Source organism: Dromiciops gliroides, chromosome 6 (assembly GCF_019393635.1).
Source record: "Dromiciops gliroides isolate mDroGli1 chromosome 6, mDroGli1.pri, whole genome shotgun sequence".
NCBI classification, from domain to species: domain Eukaryota; kingdom Metazoa; phylum Chordata; class Mammalia; order Microbiotheria; family Microbiotheriidae; genus Dromiciops; species Dromiciops gliroides.
The window spans coordinates 14,366,967-14,388,997 of NC_057866.1; the positions used below are offsets into that span (position 1 = coordinate 14,366,967).

The 22,031-nt window shown below is 41.1% G+C and overlaps 1 protein-coding gene across 1 annotated transcript in view; it reads right to left on the bottom strand.

Annotated features, from left to right (window-relative positions):
• Nucleotides 1-9,625: 9,625 nt before the first annotated feature.
• LOC122731805 (nascent polypeptide-associated complex subunit alpha, muscle-specific form-like) overlaps nucleotides 9,626-22,031 on the bottom strand; it is a 31,488-nt gene continuing 19,082 nt past the window's right edge. Inside the window, exons 4-11 of the mRNA XM_043972077.1 lie at nucleotides 20,764-21,144; nucleotides 19,932-20,217; nucleotides 19,093-19,337; nucleotides 18,757-18,969; nucleotides 16,351-16,707; nucleotides 11,073-14,910; nucleotides 10,124-10,769; nucleotides 9,626-9,769 (exon numbers count right to left, since the gene is read on the bottom strand). Coding sequence (XP_043828012.1) covers nucleotides 9,626-9,769; nucleotides 10,124-10,769; nucleotides 11,073-14,910; nucleotides 16,351-16,707; nucleotides 18,757-18,969; nucleotides 19,093-19,337; nucleotides 19,932-20,217; nucleotides 20,764-21,144 — 6,110 coding nt within the window. The remainder of the gene's footprint in view (nucleotides 9,770-10,123; nucleotides 10,770-11,072; nucleotides 14,911-16,350; nucleotides 16,708-18,756; nucleotides 18,970-19,092; nucleotides 19,338-19,931; nucleotides 20,218-20,763; nucleotides 21,145-22,031) is intronic.

Sequence of the window (22,031 nt, forward strand, 5' to 3'; positions counted from 1 at the left end):
GAAAGGGTAAGAATCTGAGATGGGGGCCTGGGAGAAGTGAAGAAAAGGAGAATAACTCAGTAGAAGCAAATGGCATCAGTTACAGATAACTAGTGTTTAAAACATTATTCTGTCAATGATACTTGTTAAGAGGACAGAGGGAAAAGAGAGGGAAAAGTGCACCAGGAAAATACACAACTAACAGTGCTAAATAGAATGTTAATGTGGTGAGCTCACCTATAAAAAAGTAGAAGGGCATTACTTTACTACTAATGGTAGGAAAGGGTGGAATTCAGCAGCATGTTATTTACAAGAAAGACACTTCCATAATAATAAGTATTAGTATAGCACTTTAAGGTTTGCAAAGGGCTTCACATTTCTTGTCACATTTCAGATTCACAATCTTGTAGTAGAGTCGGCATGAATACTATTTTACAGATGAGGAATCTGAAATTGAGAGAGATTAAATTACTTGTTCACTTGAAACAGAAATATTGAAATGTAGTTAAAATAAAAAGCTAGAGAAAAATTTGTAATGCCTAAAGAAACGATTGATGCTGCTGCAGCTGTCTTTTTAGGGGGAAAGAGCAAGATTGAGAGGGAACCAGGATCCAGGTTCTGAGCTTCCCTCCAAAGACCTTCCTGGTCATAAGCAGGAAGAGTAAGCAGGCATAGAGAAGTCTCTTAGCCCTTTCCCAGGCTCCAATCATAATCCAGCTGGAAGTATGGAAGACAAGGAAGAGGAGGCACCAGAGTAGGCAGCTAACCAGGGGGCTAGGTTAGAGTCCATGGAGGATCTCCCCCAGGGAGTGTGTGTGTGTGTGTGTGTGTGTGTGTGTGTGTGTGTGTGTGTGTGTGTGTGAGAGAGAGAGAGAGAGAGAGAGAGAGAGAGGGAGGGAGGGAGGGAGGGAGAGGGATGGATGGATGGATGGATGGATGGATGGATGGATGGATGGATGGATGAGGCAAGGTGTTTCTGAGCCCAAGGAGGAGGGGCTCATGTGCTAGACTGTGTGCCCTATGGCTGATGATGAGAATCAGAGCTACTTTCCTAAGGATGACAGTCCTCATGATCATAACTAAGAAGGGAGAGAGCCATAAGATGATTCTCCTACTTACTTGTTTGAATATGGTTAAGTCATCTTTCTCCCTTTAGTCTGAGGTGGAGTGATGGTAGTGGTGGAGGATGAAGAGGAAGAGATTTTGAGTGTAAAAGAAAAAAACCAAAAAAAACTAGAAAGGGGGAAAAAACCTTGCTCAGGCTGCAACATTCATGTTTTGATCCACAAGAGGGAGATATAGACTCTCTGAATGTCATACCTTCTAAATGTTAAAAGAGAAAAGTCAATTGCTTGGCAGGAAGAAATAGACAGTAAAACTATAATAGTTGATGATCTCAACCTGGACAAGTCTAATGAATAAATAAGAAAGAAGTCAAGGACCTGAATGCAATTTTAGAAAAGTTAGATATAATTAATCTTAGGCAATTATTGAATTGAGATGGAAAAGATTATATAAATTTTTTAGCCACGCATGGCAATTTTACAAAAATTGAGCAAATATTAGGGTCTAAAATCTTCTAAGCAATGCAGAAAAATCAGAAATATTAAACATACCCTTTAAGGGCCATAACACAATGAGAATTACAAAGGATCTTTAAAGAAATGATTATAAATTCATTTGAGACTAAATAACTTAATCCCAAAGAACTTATTGGTCAAAGAGCAAATCATAGAAACAACAGGAAATTTTTGTTAGTGAAGTAGATATCATACTAAAACTTTTGAAATGCAACCAAATCAGTCTTTGGAGAAATTTTATGTCTTTAAATACTTTGATCAACAAAAAAGAGAAAGACAAAACAATTAGATATATAACTTGAAAACCCCCCAACAAATTTTAATGCGATAAGTAAATATCAAATAGAAATTCTGCAGTTAACTAAATTAAAATAAAATTAAACCAGAAAACATTCAATGAAGCTAAAAGCTGTTACTACAAAAACTCCTAAATTAGGCATACTGTTAGCTATTTTGATAAAAAAAGAGAGAAAGCCCAAATGTCAGTACTGAAAATGTAAAAGGCAAAATCACAAGAAATGAATGAGAAACAAAGGAAATTAGAACATATTTTAAAATCTAATTGTGTATCAATAAAACAGACAATTTTGATGAAATGGATGAGCATCTAAAGAGTTTTTTTTTTTTTAACGGGGCAGCAGGGTTAAATGACTTACCCAGGGTCACACAGCTAGTAAGTGTTAAGTATCTGAGTGTCTGAGGCCGGATTTGAACTCAGGAACTCCTGAATCCAGGGCCAGTGCTTTATCCACTGCACCACCTAGCCACCCCTATCTAAAGAGTTTTTAAAAGTTAAGATTAACATAACAAGATAGAGATTTAAAATAATCTAATCTCAGAAAAGGAAGTTGAAAAACAATAAATAAATGCTGAAAGAAAAACCCCAGGACCAAATGGATATATAATTGAATTATATCAAATCTTCCAAAGAACAGGGAATTCAATATTACAGAAATCCTTTACAAAAATATAAAAAGAAGGGATCCTACTTATATGCTTCCATGATACAAATATCATTTTGATACAGGCAGATACAAATTAGAGAAAGAAAACTATAGAGCAGTATCTCTCATGAATATGGGTGTAAAATGTTAAAATCAAATATAACAGCATCAGATATTATAGCAAATACAACAAAATACATAGGGACTTTGCTGACAGCTTCACAGTCTACCTGTCTTTCTACAGCTTTTCTAATAACTACTATTACTTTCTTTACCTATTTATAGGTATGAAGTAAAATGTTAGAATCATTTTAATTTGTATTTCTCATGTAACTAGTGTTTTGAGACATCTCCCTCTTTCATCTCCCTCCTCCATATTATTGCCAATTGTTTGGCTGTGGACTCTGCTGAATTTCCTTCATTACAGTGATGAACGCCTTTAGTGAGCATGCATCCTATTCTTTTGTATTTTGTTTACCATTATTGTCAGAAGTTCCTTACCAAGGGTCATCTCTGTTGTTATTCTTTCCAAACACTCTTGTATAATTCTGATATATTAATGGGAGACATATTTTTAGAGGAGAGGTTTTAAGACAATGTTTTTTGCTATTGTAACTTCAGCCCAATAACTTTAGTCCTTCCCTAGAGACTTGAGACATTATTACTTGTAGGAAAGAGGAAATAGAATTTGTGTGACTGTCCAAAGCAGAGAGTCTGTGAGAGATACTGGAGAAAATTAAGAGCATTTCTTTATTGAGGAGTTTTGGAGAGTTAACTGTCATGGAAAAGAACTGAGAAGTTTCAGTTCAAATCAAGTGAATGAGGATCTTTTAATTGCTTATTGTTTTCCAAGTATCATGCTAAATTCTGCAGTTGATAATTAACAGCCACAAGGCTGTGAGAGAGTTGAATGAGAGATCTGAGTTTCTCTCTTATTCTGTGGAGGATTCCTGTTACCTATCTGAGAGAACTAAATTGTTGAACGATGGTTCCAGGTGCTTAATTCTGCTTTTCAGAATTGTTGGTGTGAGAGTGTGAGGTTAAGGGCCTTTTAAACCTGTATCAGCTCCTTCTGCTGGAGAAATGAACAAAATGGAGACTCTGAGGGCACTCTGAGGGTCTTAGGGCAAGGGATCTTATGCCTTTTGTAAAAGAACAGGGAAAAAACCTGTAGTCTTTAAAATAAGAAATCCTGGCAAAACCCTAGCCAGGTATTTCAGCTGCTCTTGGAGTAGAGGTAGGGCAAACTGTGGCCAAATAGCACCCACATAGATGTGTCCATCAGAGTGGTGTCCAGTTAAGCCTAGGAGGCCAGTGGGGAGCAGACCTGACCAGCAGGGGAGAGGTCAGCAGCCTTGGAGCCCCTTCCTCCTTTGTGCCTTGGCCACACACATTCCTTATGTGTGTGCCTCTTATGGACATTCCTTAGCCACAAGCATCCTATATCTCTGTCTTATCAAACGTGTATTCAAGGCAGCTAGGTGGCATAATGGATAAAGCACCGGCCCTGGAGTCAGGAGGACCTGAGTTCAAATCTGGCCTCTGACACTTGACACTTACTAGCTGTGTGACCCTGGTCAAGTCACTTAGCCCTCATTGCCCTGCCAAAAACAAAACAAAAAACCAAAAAAAAACCCCCAAAACATGTGTGTTCTATACACATTGGTTTTTTTTAATCTGTGTTTCTTTTCTTCCTTCCTTTCTTTTAACCTGGCCTCTCCTCAAAAGGCTGTTCTGTTATTTGCATGCCCTGCCCCCCTACCCCGCAACACACACACAGCCCCTTTTCCTACTTCCCAGCTGGGTAAGATGAATTTCTATACCCAACTCTGTGTGTATATATGTATGTATGTATGTATGTATGTATGTATGTATGTATGTGTAACGGTTGGAGTGATGCCACCTGCTGGAGACTTACCGTAGAAAAGCTCCGCCATGAGGTGAATGTCTATGAGGGCAAGACCATGCATCTTTTCTTTGGCGTCAGGAAGTGACATTTGCTGGTGGGAGGAAGAAGGGGGAGCCTGGAGCTCTCTCTCTCTCTTTTTTTTTTTCCTGTGGACTCTGGCGGAGAGTGGAGCTAGGAATGCTCTCTCCCTTTAATAGATAGATGAATGTAGGCCTTTCCTTCTCTCTTTACCAAATTCTTATTCTCCTTAATGCTTAAAAGTCTAACTCTTGCTAAAGCTTGTAATTTATTGGCGACCACTCATTAGATATTTTAGACAGAATAGCTAGAATTTTAGCCTTAACATATGTATGTATGCATGTATGTATATATGTATGTATGAGTGTATGTTTATATATGTATATATATATATATACACACAAACACAAACACACACACACATATATTTTTTCCTTAGTTCTTTGAACAGTTCAGATAAGAGTGAGGTTCAATCATTACCTACTCCCGTCCCCCTACCATTTTCTCCTCCACTGTAAAAACTCTTCTTTGAGCATCTCTTTTCCTGTGAAATAATTTCCCTATCCTTGTTATTCTTTCCCCCATCTCCTATGTGAAGCTTAAAAATCTAACTATGATGTCTAAAAATCGTATGTGTGGTCACCTTAAATTAGAAGCTTTAGCACCAGTCTTTGGGCATTAAGCATTTATTAAAGTATATTAGGGGTTAGTAAAGAGAGAGAGAGAAGCTGCCTTCACCTAGCTATCCCAGAGAGTGAGTTTCCTCTGTTCCCCCAGAAACCCCCTGTCAAACCAGAAGAGGCACTCCACACACACACACACACACACACACACACACACACACACACACACACACACACACACACACACCTCCAAGCTAATTGGCTGGTTCATTGATTGACACGACTTACAGGTGGTAGACATAACTTCCAGATGCCAATCTGACTTTCAAAATCTCAGAAAGGTCACCTCATGCTTTCTCCTCAGTGCAGAGCTGCCCTGGTTCTTACAATGTCTTTCTCAGCAGGGTGGTGGCGCTCTGATTCTCACACTCCCCCCTGTGCTTCATGAAGAAACATGTTTCCTTACACAAAGCAATAACATTACAGATACTTATGACTAACAAAGTAAAGGGAATGAAAAGAGAGAAAAGAAATTGAGCGACGCATTGACAAAGGCTATAGGGGGCACTCCCCTTTTAGCAGGTGGACATTACAAACAGAGAAAAACTAAAGAGGACACTCCACTTTAGTAAGTGGACATTATAAACTGTGTATACAATGGGGAAAAGGAAAATAGGAAAATGTCCATTGAAGTCTTTGGAAGTCTTTTCTCAGATGATTCTTGGGGTGTCCTCTGGGTGTAGTTGTGGAATGTCTTTCAGGTATGGATGCTGATGATCAATAACAAGCCTCAGCTGTAGAGTTTCGGCTGTGATTATAAAGTCTCTCAGGTGCTTCAGATACTGGTAATTGGATGGGAAATTCTCCAACAAAATTGATCTTAACACACCTTTAAATAGCTTTGCCAATAACCAAATCAAACAACGAGAGCTCTCAAACACATGTCTCCCCCCTTATTCCCTTCCCCTCCTACTTTCCTGCAGGGCAAGCTCTATTACTATACCCACTTGAGTGTGTATGTTATTCCCTCTTGGAGCCAATTCTGATGAGAGTAAGGCTTCCTCATTTCCCCACTCTCCCCCCCCATCTTCCCCTCCACTCCATAAACTTTTTCTTGTTTCTTTTATATGAACTACTTTACCTCATTCTACCTCTCCCTTTCCCTTTCTTCCAGTGCATTCCTCTTTCCCCTTAACTTTATTTTAGAGATGTCATAATGGGGCAGCTAGGTGACACAGTGGACAAAGCACCAGCCCTGGACACAGGAGGCCCCAAGCCTAAATCTGGTCCCAGACACCAGCCCCCCCCACCCCTGTCTGCCCCCCCAAAAAAGATAAAGAAAAAATAAAGGCTTTGCAGATATCATCCCTTCATATTCAATTCATTCCTGTGCCCTCTAAGTATATTTCTTTCAGCTGCCCTAATACTGAGAAAGTTCTTATGAGTTAGAAGTATCATCTTCCCATGTAGGAATGTAAACAGTTTAACCTGTTAACATTCTTCATGATTTCTTTTTCCTGTTTACCTTTTTATGCTTCTATAGGGTCTTGTATTTGAAAGTCAAATTTTCTATTCAGTTCAGGTATTTTCATTACAAATGCCTGAAAGCCCTCTTTTTCATTAAAGTCCCATTTTTTCCCCTGAAAGATTATACTCAGTTTTGCTGGGTAGGTGATTTTTTGTTGTAATCCCAGTTCCTTTGCCCTCTGGAATATTCCATAATATTCCATGCCCTCTGATACTTTAATGTAGAAGCTGCTAGATCTTGTGTTATCCTGACTATAGCTCCACTGTACTTGAATTGCTTTTTTCTAGCTGCTTGCAATATTTTCTCCTTGACCTGGGATCTCTGGAATTTGAGTATAATATTCCTGAAAGTTTTGTGCTTTACTTTTGATGTTAAATGCTGCCTTCTTAGAGATGGATGAACTATCCTGCTGGTAAACCCTGTGGAGTTCTCATTTTTCATTTAGCAGATTCTGAATTTCCTCATGCCACAAAAATGAATTGTTTCCATTTGGATTGTCTTTGAAAGGTTCTGAAGATCACCTGTCAGGGTAAGGTACTGGATAGCAGACTGATTGTGTGACAAGGGAGACGATGTCAAAGGACTGCCCAGAATGGTGTGCCCTCATTAAAGAAGGTTCTGTGCTTTGTGAGCAAAAGCAGAATTGAAGTAGCTTCAAAAAACCCCATGAGATACACAAATTTAAAGAATCCACTCCAAATGTTACATGCACTATATGTGCCTGACCTCTGGTAGAGCACTCTGAGCTTGGATTGGTCTGATCAGCCATAGCCGGACATTTTGTGACACATCTAATAGAGGGATGTCATTTTGGTCCTCTTTGAGAGTGAAGGATAGCCACCAACCATGCACAAAGTACTGTAGTAGGCACTGGGGATACAAAAAAAGGCAAAAATTAAAACAAAGCAAAAAAGTCTCAGCCCTCCAGGGCAATCTCCTAACTCCAGTCTACTGGAGGAGCTCACAGTCTGTCTCCTTTTGTCAATGCAGACTAAGATCACATGTATGAGCTTTTATGGCTGCCATCTTCCAATTTTGTCTCAGTGAACTGGCTACCCAGTGTAACATAGAAGTGGTCTGGGTTTTTTCAAATGAACAGCTTTTGGCTCTGCCTTCTTTATCATACACTTAGACACTTACTTTTTTGAACTTAATATTATCTCCCACAATTGTACTCCATGAGCCCCATTCTGCAGCCGGGCTGGCTTGTATCATGTTCCTTCTATTGCTTTTCAGTCTGTGCCTAGAATACGTTTGGCTCTCACCTCTCCTTTCAAACGCTGTGCTTCCAGGGCCAGCCCAAATGGCCCTGGAACTTTCCTTGATACTCTCGTCAGAAATGGTCATTTCTCAGATGTTGAATAATGCTTTAAAACTCTTTTACTTGATACTCCATTTCATATTATTAAGTCCCCCTTTCCAACTCTGACCCTGAGCCCTTTTAAGGCTTGTAGGAAGCAGTGAGTGCTTGGGCCTTCTCTCTGGTTTACTGGACACTGGAGAAAGGATGGAGGGAAGATGAGGCATCATCGTTAGAGAAAGATTGGTTCATTTAGTATTCAGCTGGAAGGGTTATTGTTCACTTGTGCCTTTGTTACTGAGGTCCTGAAAGCTGGAGCTGCCTGAGAATGGGAGGCATTGACTTAGCATGCAGTGATTCCCTTTGTTGGAACAGACACTAGATTATTTTTTTGGAAGGAGTTTTTATTCACATACAGATTAGGCTGGGTGGCTGCTGAGATCCTCTCCAACTCTTAGATTATGTGAATGCCTTTTGTATCTTTCTATGCATGTAACACAGTGATTTTATATACACTTATATATTGTGGGGCAATGAGGGTTAAGTGACTTGCCCAGGGTCACACAGCTAGTAAGTGTCAAGTGTGTGAGATTGGATTTGAACTTAGGTTCTCCTGAATCCAAGACCGGTGCTTTACCTACTGCACCACTTAGCCGCCCCCCACATAATATATTCTTAATGATTCTGAGAAAGGAGGGGAAAACAGAAGGGGAAAAGGAAAAAAAGGTAAGGAGAAGAGAGTAGAAGATAGAGAAGGAATAGAAGAAGGGAGGACTAAAGAAAGGAGGAAGATAGAAAAGCAGTATGGACGTTGGAATAAAGGAGAGTCAAAAGGAAGGAATGGAAAAAATTGATAAGGAGAGAGAAAAGGAAGCAGTAGAGGAAAGGAGAAAGAAAATAAAGTTGGAGAGACAAAATTAAAAATGAAAGTAAAAGACAAGAAAGGGATAGGGAAAGAAGGGAGGAATAAAAGAGATGGGGAAAGGAAGAAAAAAAGACTACAGAAAGTAAGACAAAAACCACCAGAGAGTCCTAAAAATGAGAAGGAAAAAATGGGATTTTTCCTTTCATTGACCTGTCTGTTTATCTATCTATCCATCCATCTTTGAGCCCTTTTATGGCTTGTAGGAAGCAGTGAATGCTTGGGTCTTCTCTCTGGCTTATTGGACACTGGAGAAAGGATAGAAGAAAAATGAGTCATCATCGTTTCGGAAAATTGATTCTTTTAGTATTCAGCTGAACAGATTATTGTTGTTCAGTCATGTCTTACTCTTTGTGACCCCATTTGAGGTTCTCTTGGCAAAGATACTAGAGTGGTTTCCAGTTCATTTTACAGATGAGGAAACTGAGGCAAACAAGGTTAAGTGACTTACCCAGGATCACAGAGTTTTTGAGGCCAGATCTGAACTCAGGAAGAAGTGTCTTTCTGCCTCTAGGCCCAGCTCTCTATCCCCTGCACCTAGCTGCAGCAAGAACTGAGTATCACATATTTAAAAGACAAGCATCTGCTAAGTATCATTAAATCAGTATGGAGATTTACTTACTCAATAAAAGTCTCCCTTAGAATTTGATGTTTTAGTTTTATTTCAATTAAGAGCAAAGCTGTTGGTCGTATTGCTTACTATTCAAGTCTTAGAGTCCTGGTATAGTACCATATGTGGCTTAGTGGACTTGAATGCACTGGTGTGAGTGGATGGGGGGGTTTGGGAGCCTTAGTGTTTTACTGAGTTTCTTTCCATTTACATTATGGGATCTGCATGGGTTCTCTTTCCTCTTTGGAAGGCTTTGAAGGTTTGATGGGTTTTTCTTTTTGTGAGGCTGAAGATGGTTGTATAGATTTATCCACTGAACTTGGACAAGGAGAAAAGGGCACTTGCATGGGTTCTCGCTGAAAATGTGAGGAACAAGAGGGGACTTGAATGTCAAAGAATTCATCTACATCATCTTTTGATGAGCATGAAGTTGGAGTATGGGTTTGGATAGATTGTCTTGGTGGACTTGGTCTTGGGAAAGGGATTCTTTCAAAGTATTTTTTCAGTGAGCATTCTCTAGAAGCAGCAGGAACTTGTGTTAATTCTCCCATTGAACTGGACTCAGAGGAGAAAGAATCGTGTATGGATTCATTTGGCAAAACCTTAGAGAAAGGGAGAATTTCAATGAATTCCTTTGTTGTACTTGGGGAAGGGGAAGCAGCAATATCCACAGATTCTTCTGATGAAACTGGGCCTGACAAAGGAAGTACATCAATGACATTTTGCAGGTAACTCTGGCCGAGGGACAGCGGAGTGCCCACAAGTTCTTCTGAGGAATCTGGACCAGATAAAGGAATGATATCTATGAAATCTTTGGGTGAACTTCGGGCAGAGGAAAGGGGACTTTGCATGAATTCCTCTGTTGGACCAAGACCCAAGGAGGTAGAAACTTCCAGGGATTCTTTCTGGGAAACTGGGCTGCAGGATGGGAGAACTTCTATGAGCTTTGCTTGTGAAATTGGGCTAGACAAATCATCAAAATGAATGGATTCTTTCTGGGAGCTGTTGTTTGAGGGGGTGGAACCCGTGGACTGTCTCTGTGAAGTTGGGCTGGGAGAATCAGTATCTTGAATGGATTCTCCCTGGGAGCTGCTGCTGGAGGGAGGGAGATCCAGGGATGCTGTCTGTGAAATTGGTCTGGGAGAATCAGTAACTTGAATGGATTCCCTCTGGGAGCTGATGGTGGAGAAAGGATGGTCCTTGGACTCTTTCTGTGAACTTTTACTGTAAGAAACAGGTATTTGGATGGATTCTCTCTGGGAGCCGATGCTGGAGGGAGGGATGTCAATAAACTCTGTTTGTGAACTTGGGCTGGGAGAATCAGTAAAATGAATGCATTCTTTTTGGGAGCTGCTGCTGGAGGGAGGGAGACCCATGGACTCTCTCTGTGAACTCGGAATTGCAGAATTATGAAATCCAGTAGATTCTCTCTGGGAACTGATATTGGGTAGAGGGAGACCTAGAGCATCCCTCAATAAATTTGGGGTATTAGAAACAAGGACTTGAATGAGTTCTCTCTGGAAATTGATCCCGAAGGGAGGGAGATCCGTGGATTCTCTCTGTGAACTTGGGCTGGACAAACCAGAAACTTGATCCAATTCTCTCTGTGAGTTGTTACTAGTTGGAGGGAGACCTATTGACTCTCTTGGAGGACTTGACCTCGAAGCAGCAGACATTTGAATGGATTCTCTCTGGGAGATACTGGGTGGAGAGAGACTCATGTACTCTTTCTGTATCCTTTGACTAGGAGAAGTAGGAACTTGAATGAATTTTCTCGGTGAACTTATACTGGGGAGATGGGGACCTTCAGGAATTTCTTGTGGATGACTGGCAATCAAGGGAGGTTGAATTTGTGTGAATTCTCTCCTGAAACTTAGGCCCATGAATGCTTGAGCTTCCATGAAATCACTCACTGAATGCTGGCTGACTGCAGCAGAAATTTTGTTCTCTTCAGGTTCTTTCACTGATGTCAAGCCAGAAACTGGAATAACTGGTAAAGATTCTTTTGTTGAATTTGATCTAGAATAGGGGGAAGGAACTTCTAAACATTCTCTGGTTGAACTTGGCCCTGAGAAAATGGAAAATTCAAAGGATTTTCTCAGTGAATTTGGGGCCGATGAAGCTGTGTCTTGTATGGATTCTCTCTGTGAATTTAACATCAAAGAAACATGAACTTCCATTGATTGTTTTGATACACTTGGACTTGAGGAGGAAGAAAAATGCATAGATCTGTTTTCTAAATTTGGGCTTGAAATGTGGGAAGGTTGTCTAGATTCTCTCAATGAACTTGGAGAATGGGCTCTCTCACCCTCTGCATATTCTATTGGGGACCTCAAGCCAGATGAAGGAAGCACTTCTGTAGATCCTCTCAAAGAACTTGAAGGAGAAAAAAAGGGAACCTCTAAAGACTGTCTTACTGACGGTGCCCCAGAGAAAATGGGAAAATCAAAGGATTCTGTCATGGAGTTTGAGTCAAAGAAAGCTGGACCTTGTATGGATTCTCTCCGTGAACTTGAAACAGAGAAATCAGGAAATTCTATAGATTCTTTTGCCACAGTTGACTCTGAAAAAGGAAAAACTTGTGTGTATTTACTAATTAAATTTGGACTTGAAGGAGGAGAAGGTTTTTTGGATTCTTTTGGTGAACTTGGACTGGTAGGATGAACACTTTCATTGTCTTTATGTTCTGTTTCTGACCTTAAACCTTTCGAGGACATTGAAGTGGAAAGAGGGGAAACTTCTAAGGATTCTATTATTGAACTTGGACCAGAGAAAATAGGAAAATTAAAGGATTCTCTCAGTGAAGTTGGAACAGAGAAATCAGGAACTTGTATTGATTCTTTCTGTGAACTTGGCATGGAAGAAGCAGGTATTTTCATGGGTTGCTTTGACATACTTGATCCTGAGAAAGAATGAAATGGAAAAGTTTTATTCAATAATGTGTGGCTGGAGGCAGGGGAAGCTTGTTTGGATTCTCTTGGTGAACTTGGGCTAGCAGAAAAGGCACATTCACACTCAGAATATTCTATTGGAAGCCTCATGACAGTGGAAGGAATAACATCTGTAGGTCCTCTCAATGAACTTGAAGTAGAAAGAGGAGGAACTTCTACAGATTCTCTTATTGAACTTAGTCCAGCAAAAATGGGAAATTCAAAGGATTCTTTCAGTGAATTTGGAATAGAGTAAGCAGAACCTTGTATTAATTCTCTTCTTGAACTTGAAATAGAAGCAGGTACTTCTGCGGATTGTTTTGAAACACTTGGTCCAGAGAAAGAAGGAGAATGCAAGGTTTTACTTAATCTGAGATTAGAGGTAAGAGAAACTTGAGGGGATAAAGAAGGAAGTCTTCTCACTAAATTTGGGCTGGTTGTAGGGGAAACTTGTGTAGGCTCCCTTGGTGAACTTGACTTTGGGGAATGGGAAGTCTCCCTCTCTGAATATTCTATTGGTGCCCTTGGGCCAGAAGAAGAAGAAAGAATGTCTGCAGAACCTTTCAAGGAAACTGAAGTGGAAAGAGGGGGAATGTCCAGTGATTCTCTCACTGTTCTTGGTCCAGAGAAAATTAGAAAATCAAAGGACTTACTCAGGGAGTTTGGGACAAAAACAGTAGGTCCTTGTGTAGATTCCCGCCTAGAACTTGAGATGGAAGGAGACCCTTCCATGGATTGCTTTGGTGCAGCTGTTCCTGAAAAGGGGGGAAGAGGTGATGATTTCCTTGATAATCTAGGACTGATAGGAGGGGAAGAGTGTGCAGATTCTCTTGGGAAACTTGAGGAAAAAGAACAGAGACTTTCAGTCTCTTCCAATTGTACTGACACCTTCACAGCAGAAGAAGGAAGAACTTGGGCAGCCCCTCCCGACAAACTAAAAATGGGAACAGAGAGGACATCTGTGGATTCTTTCAGTGAATTTGGGGAGGATAAAACAGGGCCTTGTATGGGTTCCCTTTCTGAACCTGTAGGAGAAGCAGCAAGATCTTCAATGGACTGTTTTGATACACCTGGTACTAAGAAAGGAGGAAATAATAAAGATTTACTTGATAATCCAAAACTGGCAGCAGAAGAAGGTTGTGCAGATTCTTTTGGTGAACTCGGGCTGTTGTAACAGACAATTTCGTTATCTTTGAATTTTGGTGATGGCCTTAGGTCACAGGAAGGAAGAACTTCTGTTACTCCTTTTGATAAACTTGAAATGAAAAGAGGGGGAACATCTACAGATTCTCTTCTTGAACTTGATCCAGAAAAAATTGGAAATTCAGAGGATTCTGTCTGTGAATTTGAGGTAAAAGAAGGAGGAACTTCTATGGATTGTTTTGGTACGAGTGGTTCTGGGAAAAGAGATTTTTCCAGTAATCTAGGGCTGGTGGCAGGAGACAGTTGTCCAGAACCTCTTGGTGAACTTTGTCTGGGAGCATGAATAATCTCGATGTCTGAATATTCTACCGGGGACCTTACGCCAAAGGAAGGAAGAAAGTCTGTAGATCCTCTCAATGGACTTGAAATGGAAAAGGGTGGAACTTCTAAAGATTCTCTTGTTGAACTTGGCCTGGATATAACGGGAAATTCAAAGGACTCTTTCAGAGAATTTGTGGAAGCGAAAGCATGACTTTGTACTGATTCTCTCCGTGAACTTGATACAGAATAAGAGGGACCATCTACTGATTGTTTTAGAGGATCTGCTCCTGAGTAAAGAGATGGCATGGGCTTTTTCAGCAGTCTAGGGCTGGCAATAGGAGAAGGTTGTGCACTTCCCCTTGGTGAGCTTGGACTGGGAGAATGAGCACGCTCTCTCTCTCCATTTTCTGTTGGTGACTTTAGGCCAGAAGAAGTAGGTACATGTGTAGATACTCTTGAAGAACTGGAGATGTAGAGAGAAGGAACTACTAAGGATTCTCTTGTTGACCTTGACTCAGAGATAGCAGGAAATTCAAAAGATCCCCGTAGTGAATTTGGACCAGATAAAGCAGAAGCCTGTGTTGATTCTTTATGTGAAGTTGGCACAGAAAAATCAGGAACTTCCATGGAATGTTGGGATATGCTTTCTCCAGAGAAACAGCTATATGCAAAAGTCTTACTTAATAATCTAGGACTGGTAGCAGGGGAAGGCCGTGCTGATTCCCACGGGGAACTGGGGCTGGCTGACCGAGAACTACCATCTCTTATAAATTCTGCTGGAGACTGTAAGCCAGATGATTGAAGACCTTCTATGGTTCCTTTGGAAGAAGGTAATGTGAAAAGAAGAGGAATGTCTAAGGATTGTAATGGTGATCTTGGCCTAGAGATAATAGGAAGGCCAAAAGATTCTTGCAGTGAATTTGTTTCAGAGAAATCCAGACCTTGTATGGACTCTCTCCTTGAAGTTGGCACAGACAAAGCCCTTTGGCCTGAGAAGGAAGGAATTTGTATGCCCTTATTCAGTGACATAAGGCTGGGTGGAGGAGAGCCTGGTTTGGATTCCCTGACTGGATGTGGACTATTAGACCGAATATTCTCATTCTCTGTAAATCCTAGTGGAGGATGTAAGCCAGATGGTGGAAGACCAGGTAGTGCTCCTGTTGAAGTGGAAAGAAGAGGAACTTTTAAGGATTCTCTTGTGGCACTTGGCCCAGAGATAATTGAGAAGTTAAAAGATTCTTGCAATGAATTTCTTCCAGGGAAATCTGGGCCTCGTATGGATTCTCTCTGGGAGCTTGACACAGAAGATGGGGGACCATCTACTGATTGTTTTAGAGGACCTGCTCCTGAGTAAAGAGATGGCATGGGCTTTTTCAGCAGTCTAGGGCTGGCAATAGGAGAAGGTTGTGCACTTCCCCTTGGTGAGCTTGGACTGGGAGAATGAGCACGCTCTCTCTCTCCATTTTCTGTTGGTGACTTTAGGCCAGAAGAAGTAGGTACATGTGTAGATACTCTTGAAGAACTGGAGATGTAGAGAGAAGGAACTACTAAGGATTCTCTTGTTGACCTTGACTCAGAGATAGCAGGAAATTCAAAAGATCCCCGTGGTGAATTTGGACCAGATAAAGCAGAAGCCTGTGTTGATTCTTTATGTGAAGTTGGCACAGAAAAATCAGGAACTTCCATGCAATGTTGGGATATGCTTTCTCCAGAGAAACAGCTATATGCAAAAGTCTTACTTAATAATCTAGGACTGGTAGCAGGGGAAGGCCGTGCTGATTCCCACGGGGAACTGGGGCTGGCTGACCGAGAACTACCATCTCTTATAAATTCTGCTGGAGACTGTAAGCCAGATGATTGAAGACCTTCTATGGTTCCTTTGGAAGAAGGTAATGTGAAAAGAAGAGGAATGTCTAAGGATTGTAATGGTGATCTTGGCCTAGAGATAATAGGAAGGCCAAAAGATTCTTGCAATGAATTTCTTCCAGGGAAATCTGGGCCTCGTATGGATTCTCTCTGGGAGCTTGACACAGAAGATGGGGGACCATCTACTGATTGTTTTAGAGGACCTGCTCCTGAGTAAAGAGATGGCATGGGCTTTTTCAGCAGTCTAGGGCTGGCAATAGGAGAAGGTTGTGCACTTCCCCTTGGTGAGCTTGGACTGGGAGAATGAGCACGCTCTCTCTCTCCATTTTCTGTTGGTGACTTTAGGCCAGAAGAAGTAGGTACATGTGTAGATACTCTTGAAGAACTGGAGATGTAGAGAGAAGGAACTACTAAGGATTCTCTTGTTGACCTTGACTCAGAGATAGCAGGAAATTCAAAAGATCCCCGTGGTGAATTTGGACCAGATAAAGCAGAAGCCTGTGTTGATTCTTTATGTGAAGTTGGCACAGAAAAATCAGGAACTTCCATGCAATGTTGGGATATGCTTTCTCCAGAGAAACAGCTATATGCAAAAGTCTTACTTAATAATCTAGGACTGGCAGCAGGGGAAGGCCGTGCTGATTCCCACGGGGAACTGGGGCTGGCTGACCGAGAACTACCATCTCTTATAAATTCTGCTGGAGACTGTAAGCCAGATGATTGAAGACCTTCTATGGTTCCTTTGGAAGAAGGTAATGTGAAAAGAAGAGGAATGTCTAAGGATTGTAATGGTGATCTTGGCCTAGAGATAATAGGAAGGCCAAAAGATTCTTGCAGTGAATTTGTTTCAGAGAAATCCAGACCTTGTATGGACTCTCTCCTTGAAGTTGGCACAGACAAAGCCCTTTGGCCTGAGAAGGAAGGAATTTGTATGCCCTTATTCAGTGACATAAGGCTGGGTGGAGGAGAGCCTGGTTTGGATTCCCTGACTGGATGTGGACTATTAGACCGAATATTCTCATTCTCTGTAAATCCTAGTGGAGGATGTAAGCCAGATGGTGGAAGACCAGGTAGTGCTCCTGTTGAAGTGGAAAGAAGAGGAACTTTTAAGGATTCTCTTGTGGCACTTGGCCCAGAGATAATTGAGAAGTTAAAAGATTCTTGCAATGAATTTCTTCCAGGGAAATCTGGGCCTCGTATGGATTCTCTCTGGGAGCTTGACACAGAAGATGGGGGACCATCTACTGATTGTTTTAGAGGACCTGCTCCTGAGTAAAGAGATGGCATGGGCTTTTTCAGCAGTCTAGGGCTGGCAATAGGAGAAGGTTGTGCACTTCCCCTTGGTGAGCTTGGACTGGGAGAATGAGCACGCTCTCTCTCTCCATTTTCTGTTGGTGACTTTAGGCCAGAAGAAGTAGGTACATGTGTAGATACTCTTGAAGAACTGGAGATGTAGAGAGAAGGAACTACTAAGGATTCTCTTGTTGACCTTGACTCAGAGATAGCAGGAAATTCAAAAGATCCCCGTGGTGAATTTGGACCAGATAAAGCAGAAGCCTGTGTTGATTCTTTATGTGAAGTTGGCACAGAAAAATCAGGAACTTCCATGCAATGTTGGGATATGCTTTCTCCAGAGAAACAGCTATATGCAAAAGTCTTACTTAATAATCTAGGACTGGTAGCAGGGGAAGGCCGTGCTGATTCCCACGGGGAACTGGGGCTGGCTGACCGAGAACTACCATCTCTTATAAATTCTGCTGGAGACTGTAAGCCAGATGTTTGAAAACCTTCCATGGTTCTTTTGTGAGAAGTTAATTTGGAAAGAAGGGGAACTTCTAAGGTTTCTCTTGTGGAACTTTGCCCAGAGATAATGGAAAAGTCAAAAGATTCTTGCAATTGATTTGGGACAGAGAAATCTTGACCTTGAATTGCCTCTCTATGTGAACTTCCCACAGACAAAAGACTTGGGCCAGATAAAGAAGGAAGTTGTTTAGCTTTTCTCCGTGGTGTTAGGCTAGGAGGAGAGGAAACTTTTTTGGATTCCCTTGATGAACCTGGAATGACAGACTGGGCACTGTCATTCTCTGCCATTTTGACTGGAGACCTTAAGCTAGATGATGGAAGACTTTTGGTAGTTCTCTTTGAAGAAATTGAAGTGGAAAAAAGAGGACCTTCTAAGGATTCCGTTGTTGATCTTTGCCCAGAGATAATAGAACAGCCAAATGATCCTTGCAATGAATTTGGTTCAGAGGAATCCAGATCTTGTATGGACTCTCTATGTGAGCTTGTCACTGCTAAAATCCTTGCAACTGAAAAAGAAGGAAACTGCAGGGATTTATGTGGTGATAAAAGCGTTGAAGGAGCCAAACATTTTTTTGACTCTCCAGGTAAACTAGGATCGACAGACTGGCCATTCTCATTCCCTGCCAGTTCTATTGGAGACCATAAGCCAGATGATGGAAGACCTTCAGATCCTTTTGAAGAAGATGAACGAAAGGGCATTTCCATAGATTCCCTTATGTAACTTGACCTAGATGTAATGGAAAAGTCCAAAGATTCTTGCAATGAAGCTTTCCTGGGGAAATCTAAACTTTTAAAAGACTCTCTTTGTGTGCTTGCTACAGACAAAATATTTATGCTTGATAAAGAAGGGAATTGTACCGCTTTATTCAGTGATATAAGGCTGGATGGAAGGTAAGGCGGTTTGGTTTCTCTTTGTGAACTTGGGGTGATGGAATCCACCCTATCATTCTCTAATAATTCTTCTGGAGATTTTAAGCCAGATGATGGAAGCCTTTCTTCAGATACTTTTGAAGAAGTTGAAGGGGAGAGAAAAGAAACTTCTAAGGATTCACCTATCAAACTTGGCCCAGGAATAATGGAAAAGTTCAAAGATTCTTGTAATGATTTTTTTCTAGTGGAATCTGGACCTTGCATTGATTTTCTCCATGAACTTGCCGGAGATAAAACCTCTGGGCTTGAGAAAGCAGGAAACTGTACAGCTTTACTCAGTGATGTAAAACTAGAAGGAGGAAAAGCCTTTTTAGATTCTTTTGGTGAAATTGGGGTAGCAGATTGTGTACTCTCATTCTCTCCTAATTCTTCTGTTGTCCTTAAACCCAATGATGGTAGTCCTTCTTGAGATTCTTTTGAAGAAATTGAAGTGGAAATGAGAGGGACTTCTAAAAGCTCTTGTATTGAACTTGGCCTAGAAAAAATGGAAAATTCCAAAGATTTTCTTGATTCTCTCAATGAAGTCAACTCAGAAAAAGCTGGACCATGTATGGACTCTTTTTCTGAATTTGCCACAGGCAAAATTGTTGAGCTTGAGAAAGAAGGAAATTGTGTAGCTGTACTAAGTGACTCAAGTCTTGAAGGAGAAAAGGCTTGTTTGGATACTCTTGGGGAACTTAGGGTACCATACTGAACACTGTCATTCTCTGTTATTTGTACAAGAGAATTGAAGCCAAGTGATTGAAGACCTTCTGTAGCTTCTTTTGAAGAAGTTGAAGGGGAAAGAAGAGGAATTTCTAAGGATTCTCTGGTTGAACTTGGCCCAGAGATAACAGAATATTCCAAGGATTCTTGCAATAAACTTGATTCACAGAAATCCAGACCATTTATTGACTCTCTCCATGAGTTGGTTGCAGATAAAACACTTGAGCTTGAATAACAAGGAAACTGCACAGCTTTATTTAGTGAAACAAGGCTGCAAGGAATATAAGCTTGTTTGGTTTCTTTTGGTAAACTTGGTGTGGAAGAAAGGACATCCCCATTCTCTGCTGATTCTATTGGAGATTTTAAGCTGGAAACTTCTGTTTCTTTTGAAAAAATTGAGATAAAGGGCACTGGAACTTCTAAGGATTCTCTGGTTGATAGAGGATGAGGAATAATGGATAAATCCAAGGACTCTTTAAATGAAATTGATTCAGAAAAATCTGGACCATGTATGGACTCTCTTCTTGAGCTTGCAATGGACAATACCATTTGGCTAGAGAAAGAAGGAAATTGTATAGCTTTACTTGGTGCCAGACAGCTAGAAGGAAGGGAAACTTGATTGGATTCCACTGCTGAATTTGGTGGGGAGGACTGAATATTCTCAGTGTCTTCAATTTCTATTGGAGACTTTAATCCAAATGATGGAAGATCATTAGCAGTGCTTTGTGAAGGAATTGAAAGGGAAAGAAGAGGAAATTCTAAAGATTCCTTTGTTGAACTTGGCCCAGAGGTAATAGAAAAGTCCAAAGATTCGATTAACGTTTTTGATACAGAGATATCTGAACCTTGTATGGAATCTTTCCATAAGCTTTCAACAGAATAAACCCTTGTGCCTGAGAAAGAGGGATATTGTATAGCTTCGTTCAGTGATATTTTTCTAGAAGGAGAGATTCCTTGTTTGGATTCTGTTTGTGAACTTGGAGTAGGAGATTGGACATCATGCTCTGCAAATTGTTCTGGAGATAGCAAGTCAGATGACTCAAGACCTTCTGGAGCTCCTTGTGAAGATGGTGACGTGGAAAGAAAGGGAACTTCAAATGATTCTCCTGTAGAATTTGGCCCAAAGATAATGGAAATTTCCAAAGGTCCTTGCAGTGATTTAGAGGCAGAGACATCCGGACCCTGTTCAGACTCTCTCCAAGGGTTTTCCATTGATGAATCCCTTGTGCCTGAGGAAGAAGGAAACTGTTTATCTTTCCCTGGTAAACTAAGGGTAGAAGGAAGGGAAACTTGTTTGGATTCTCTTGGTGAAGGTGGGATGTCAGACAGGACACTCCTTTTCTCTGTCATTTCTATTGGCAACCTGAAACTAGATGAGCAAAGCCCACATGCAGCTCCTTGTGAAGAGGTTGAAGTGGAAAGAGGAGGAACTTCTAAGGATTCCCTTGTTGAACTTGGCTGAGAAGTAACAGGAATGCCCAAGGATTTTTGTAATGCTTTTGATTCAGAGACCTCTGGCCCTTGTGTGGGCTCTGTCCATGAGCTTTCCAAAGATGAATCAGTTGTTCCTGAGAAAGGATGATGTAGCACAGGTTTTCTCAGTGAGGTTTTTCTACAAGGAGGTGAAGCTTGTTTGAATTCTGTCTGTGAACTTGGGGTAGGAGACTGGACCATCTCAGTCTCTGCATATTCTTCTGCAGACCTTGAGCTAGATAACTGAAGAGCTTCCTCTTCAGGTTCTTTTGTAGAAGGTGAAATGGAAGGAAGAGGGACTTGTAAGGATTCCCTTGTTGAACTTGTCCCAGAAATAATGAAAATATCCATAGATTCTCCTGTTAATTTCAATTCATAGATATCTGCACCTTGTATAGGTTCTCCCTGTGAGCTTTCCACAGGATATATACTTGTACCTGAGAAAGAAGGATATTTCATAGTTTTGCTCAGTGATATTTTCCTAGATGGAAGGGAAGCTTGGCTGGATTCTGTCTGTAAACTTGGGGTAGGAGACTGGATGCTTTCCTTCTCTGCAAATTCTTTTAGAGAAAATAAGCCAGATGATTGAAGACCCTTTGGAGCTCCTTGTGGGGAAGTTGGAGGGGAAAGTAGAGGAGCTTCTAAGGATTCTCTTGTTGAACTTTGCCCTGAGATAATAGAAGAATCCACAAGTTCTCTCAATGATGTTGATTCAGAGACATCTGGACCTTCTGTGAACTCTGTCTGTGACCTCTTGAGAGAGATATCTTTTGTGCTTGAGACAGAAGGCAATCGCATAGCTTTATTCAGTAACATGAAACTAGAAAGAGAGGAGACTTGTTTGGGTTCTTTTTGTGCACTTGGCATAGCAGGCTGTATGCTGGCATTCTCTGCCAATTCTTTGGGAGAAAGCAAGCCTGCTGGTTGAAGACCTTCTGCAGATCCTTTTGAAGAAGTTGAAGGGGAAAGAAGGGAAACTTCTAAAGATTCTCTTGTTGAACATGGCCCAGAAATAATAGAGAGATCTAAGGATGCCTTCAGTGCATTTGCTTCAGAGACATCCAGACCTTGTATGTACTCTTCTGAGGAGAGCAAGCGAGATGATTGAAGACCCTCTGGAGCTCCTTGTGAAGATGGTGAAGTGGAAAGAAGGGGAACTTCAAATGATTCTCCTGTTAAATTTGGCCCAAAGATAATGGAAATTTCCAAAGGTCCTTGCAGTGATTTAGAGGCAGAGACATCCGGACCCTGTTCAGACTCTCTCCAAGGGTTTTCCATTGATGAATCCCTTGTGCCTGAGGAAGAAGGAAACTGTTTATCTTTCCCTGGTAAACTAAGGGTAGAAGGAAGGGAAACTTGTTTGGATTCTCTTGGTGAAGGTGGGATGTCAGACAGGACACTCCTTTTCTCTGTCATTTCTATTGGCAACCTGAAACTAGATGAGCAA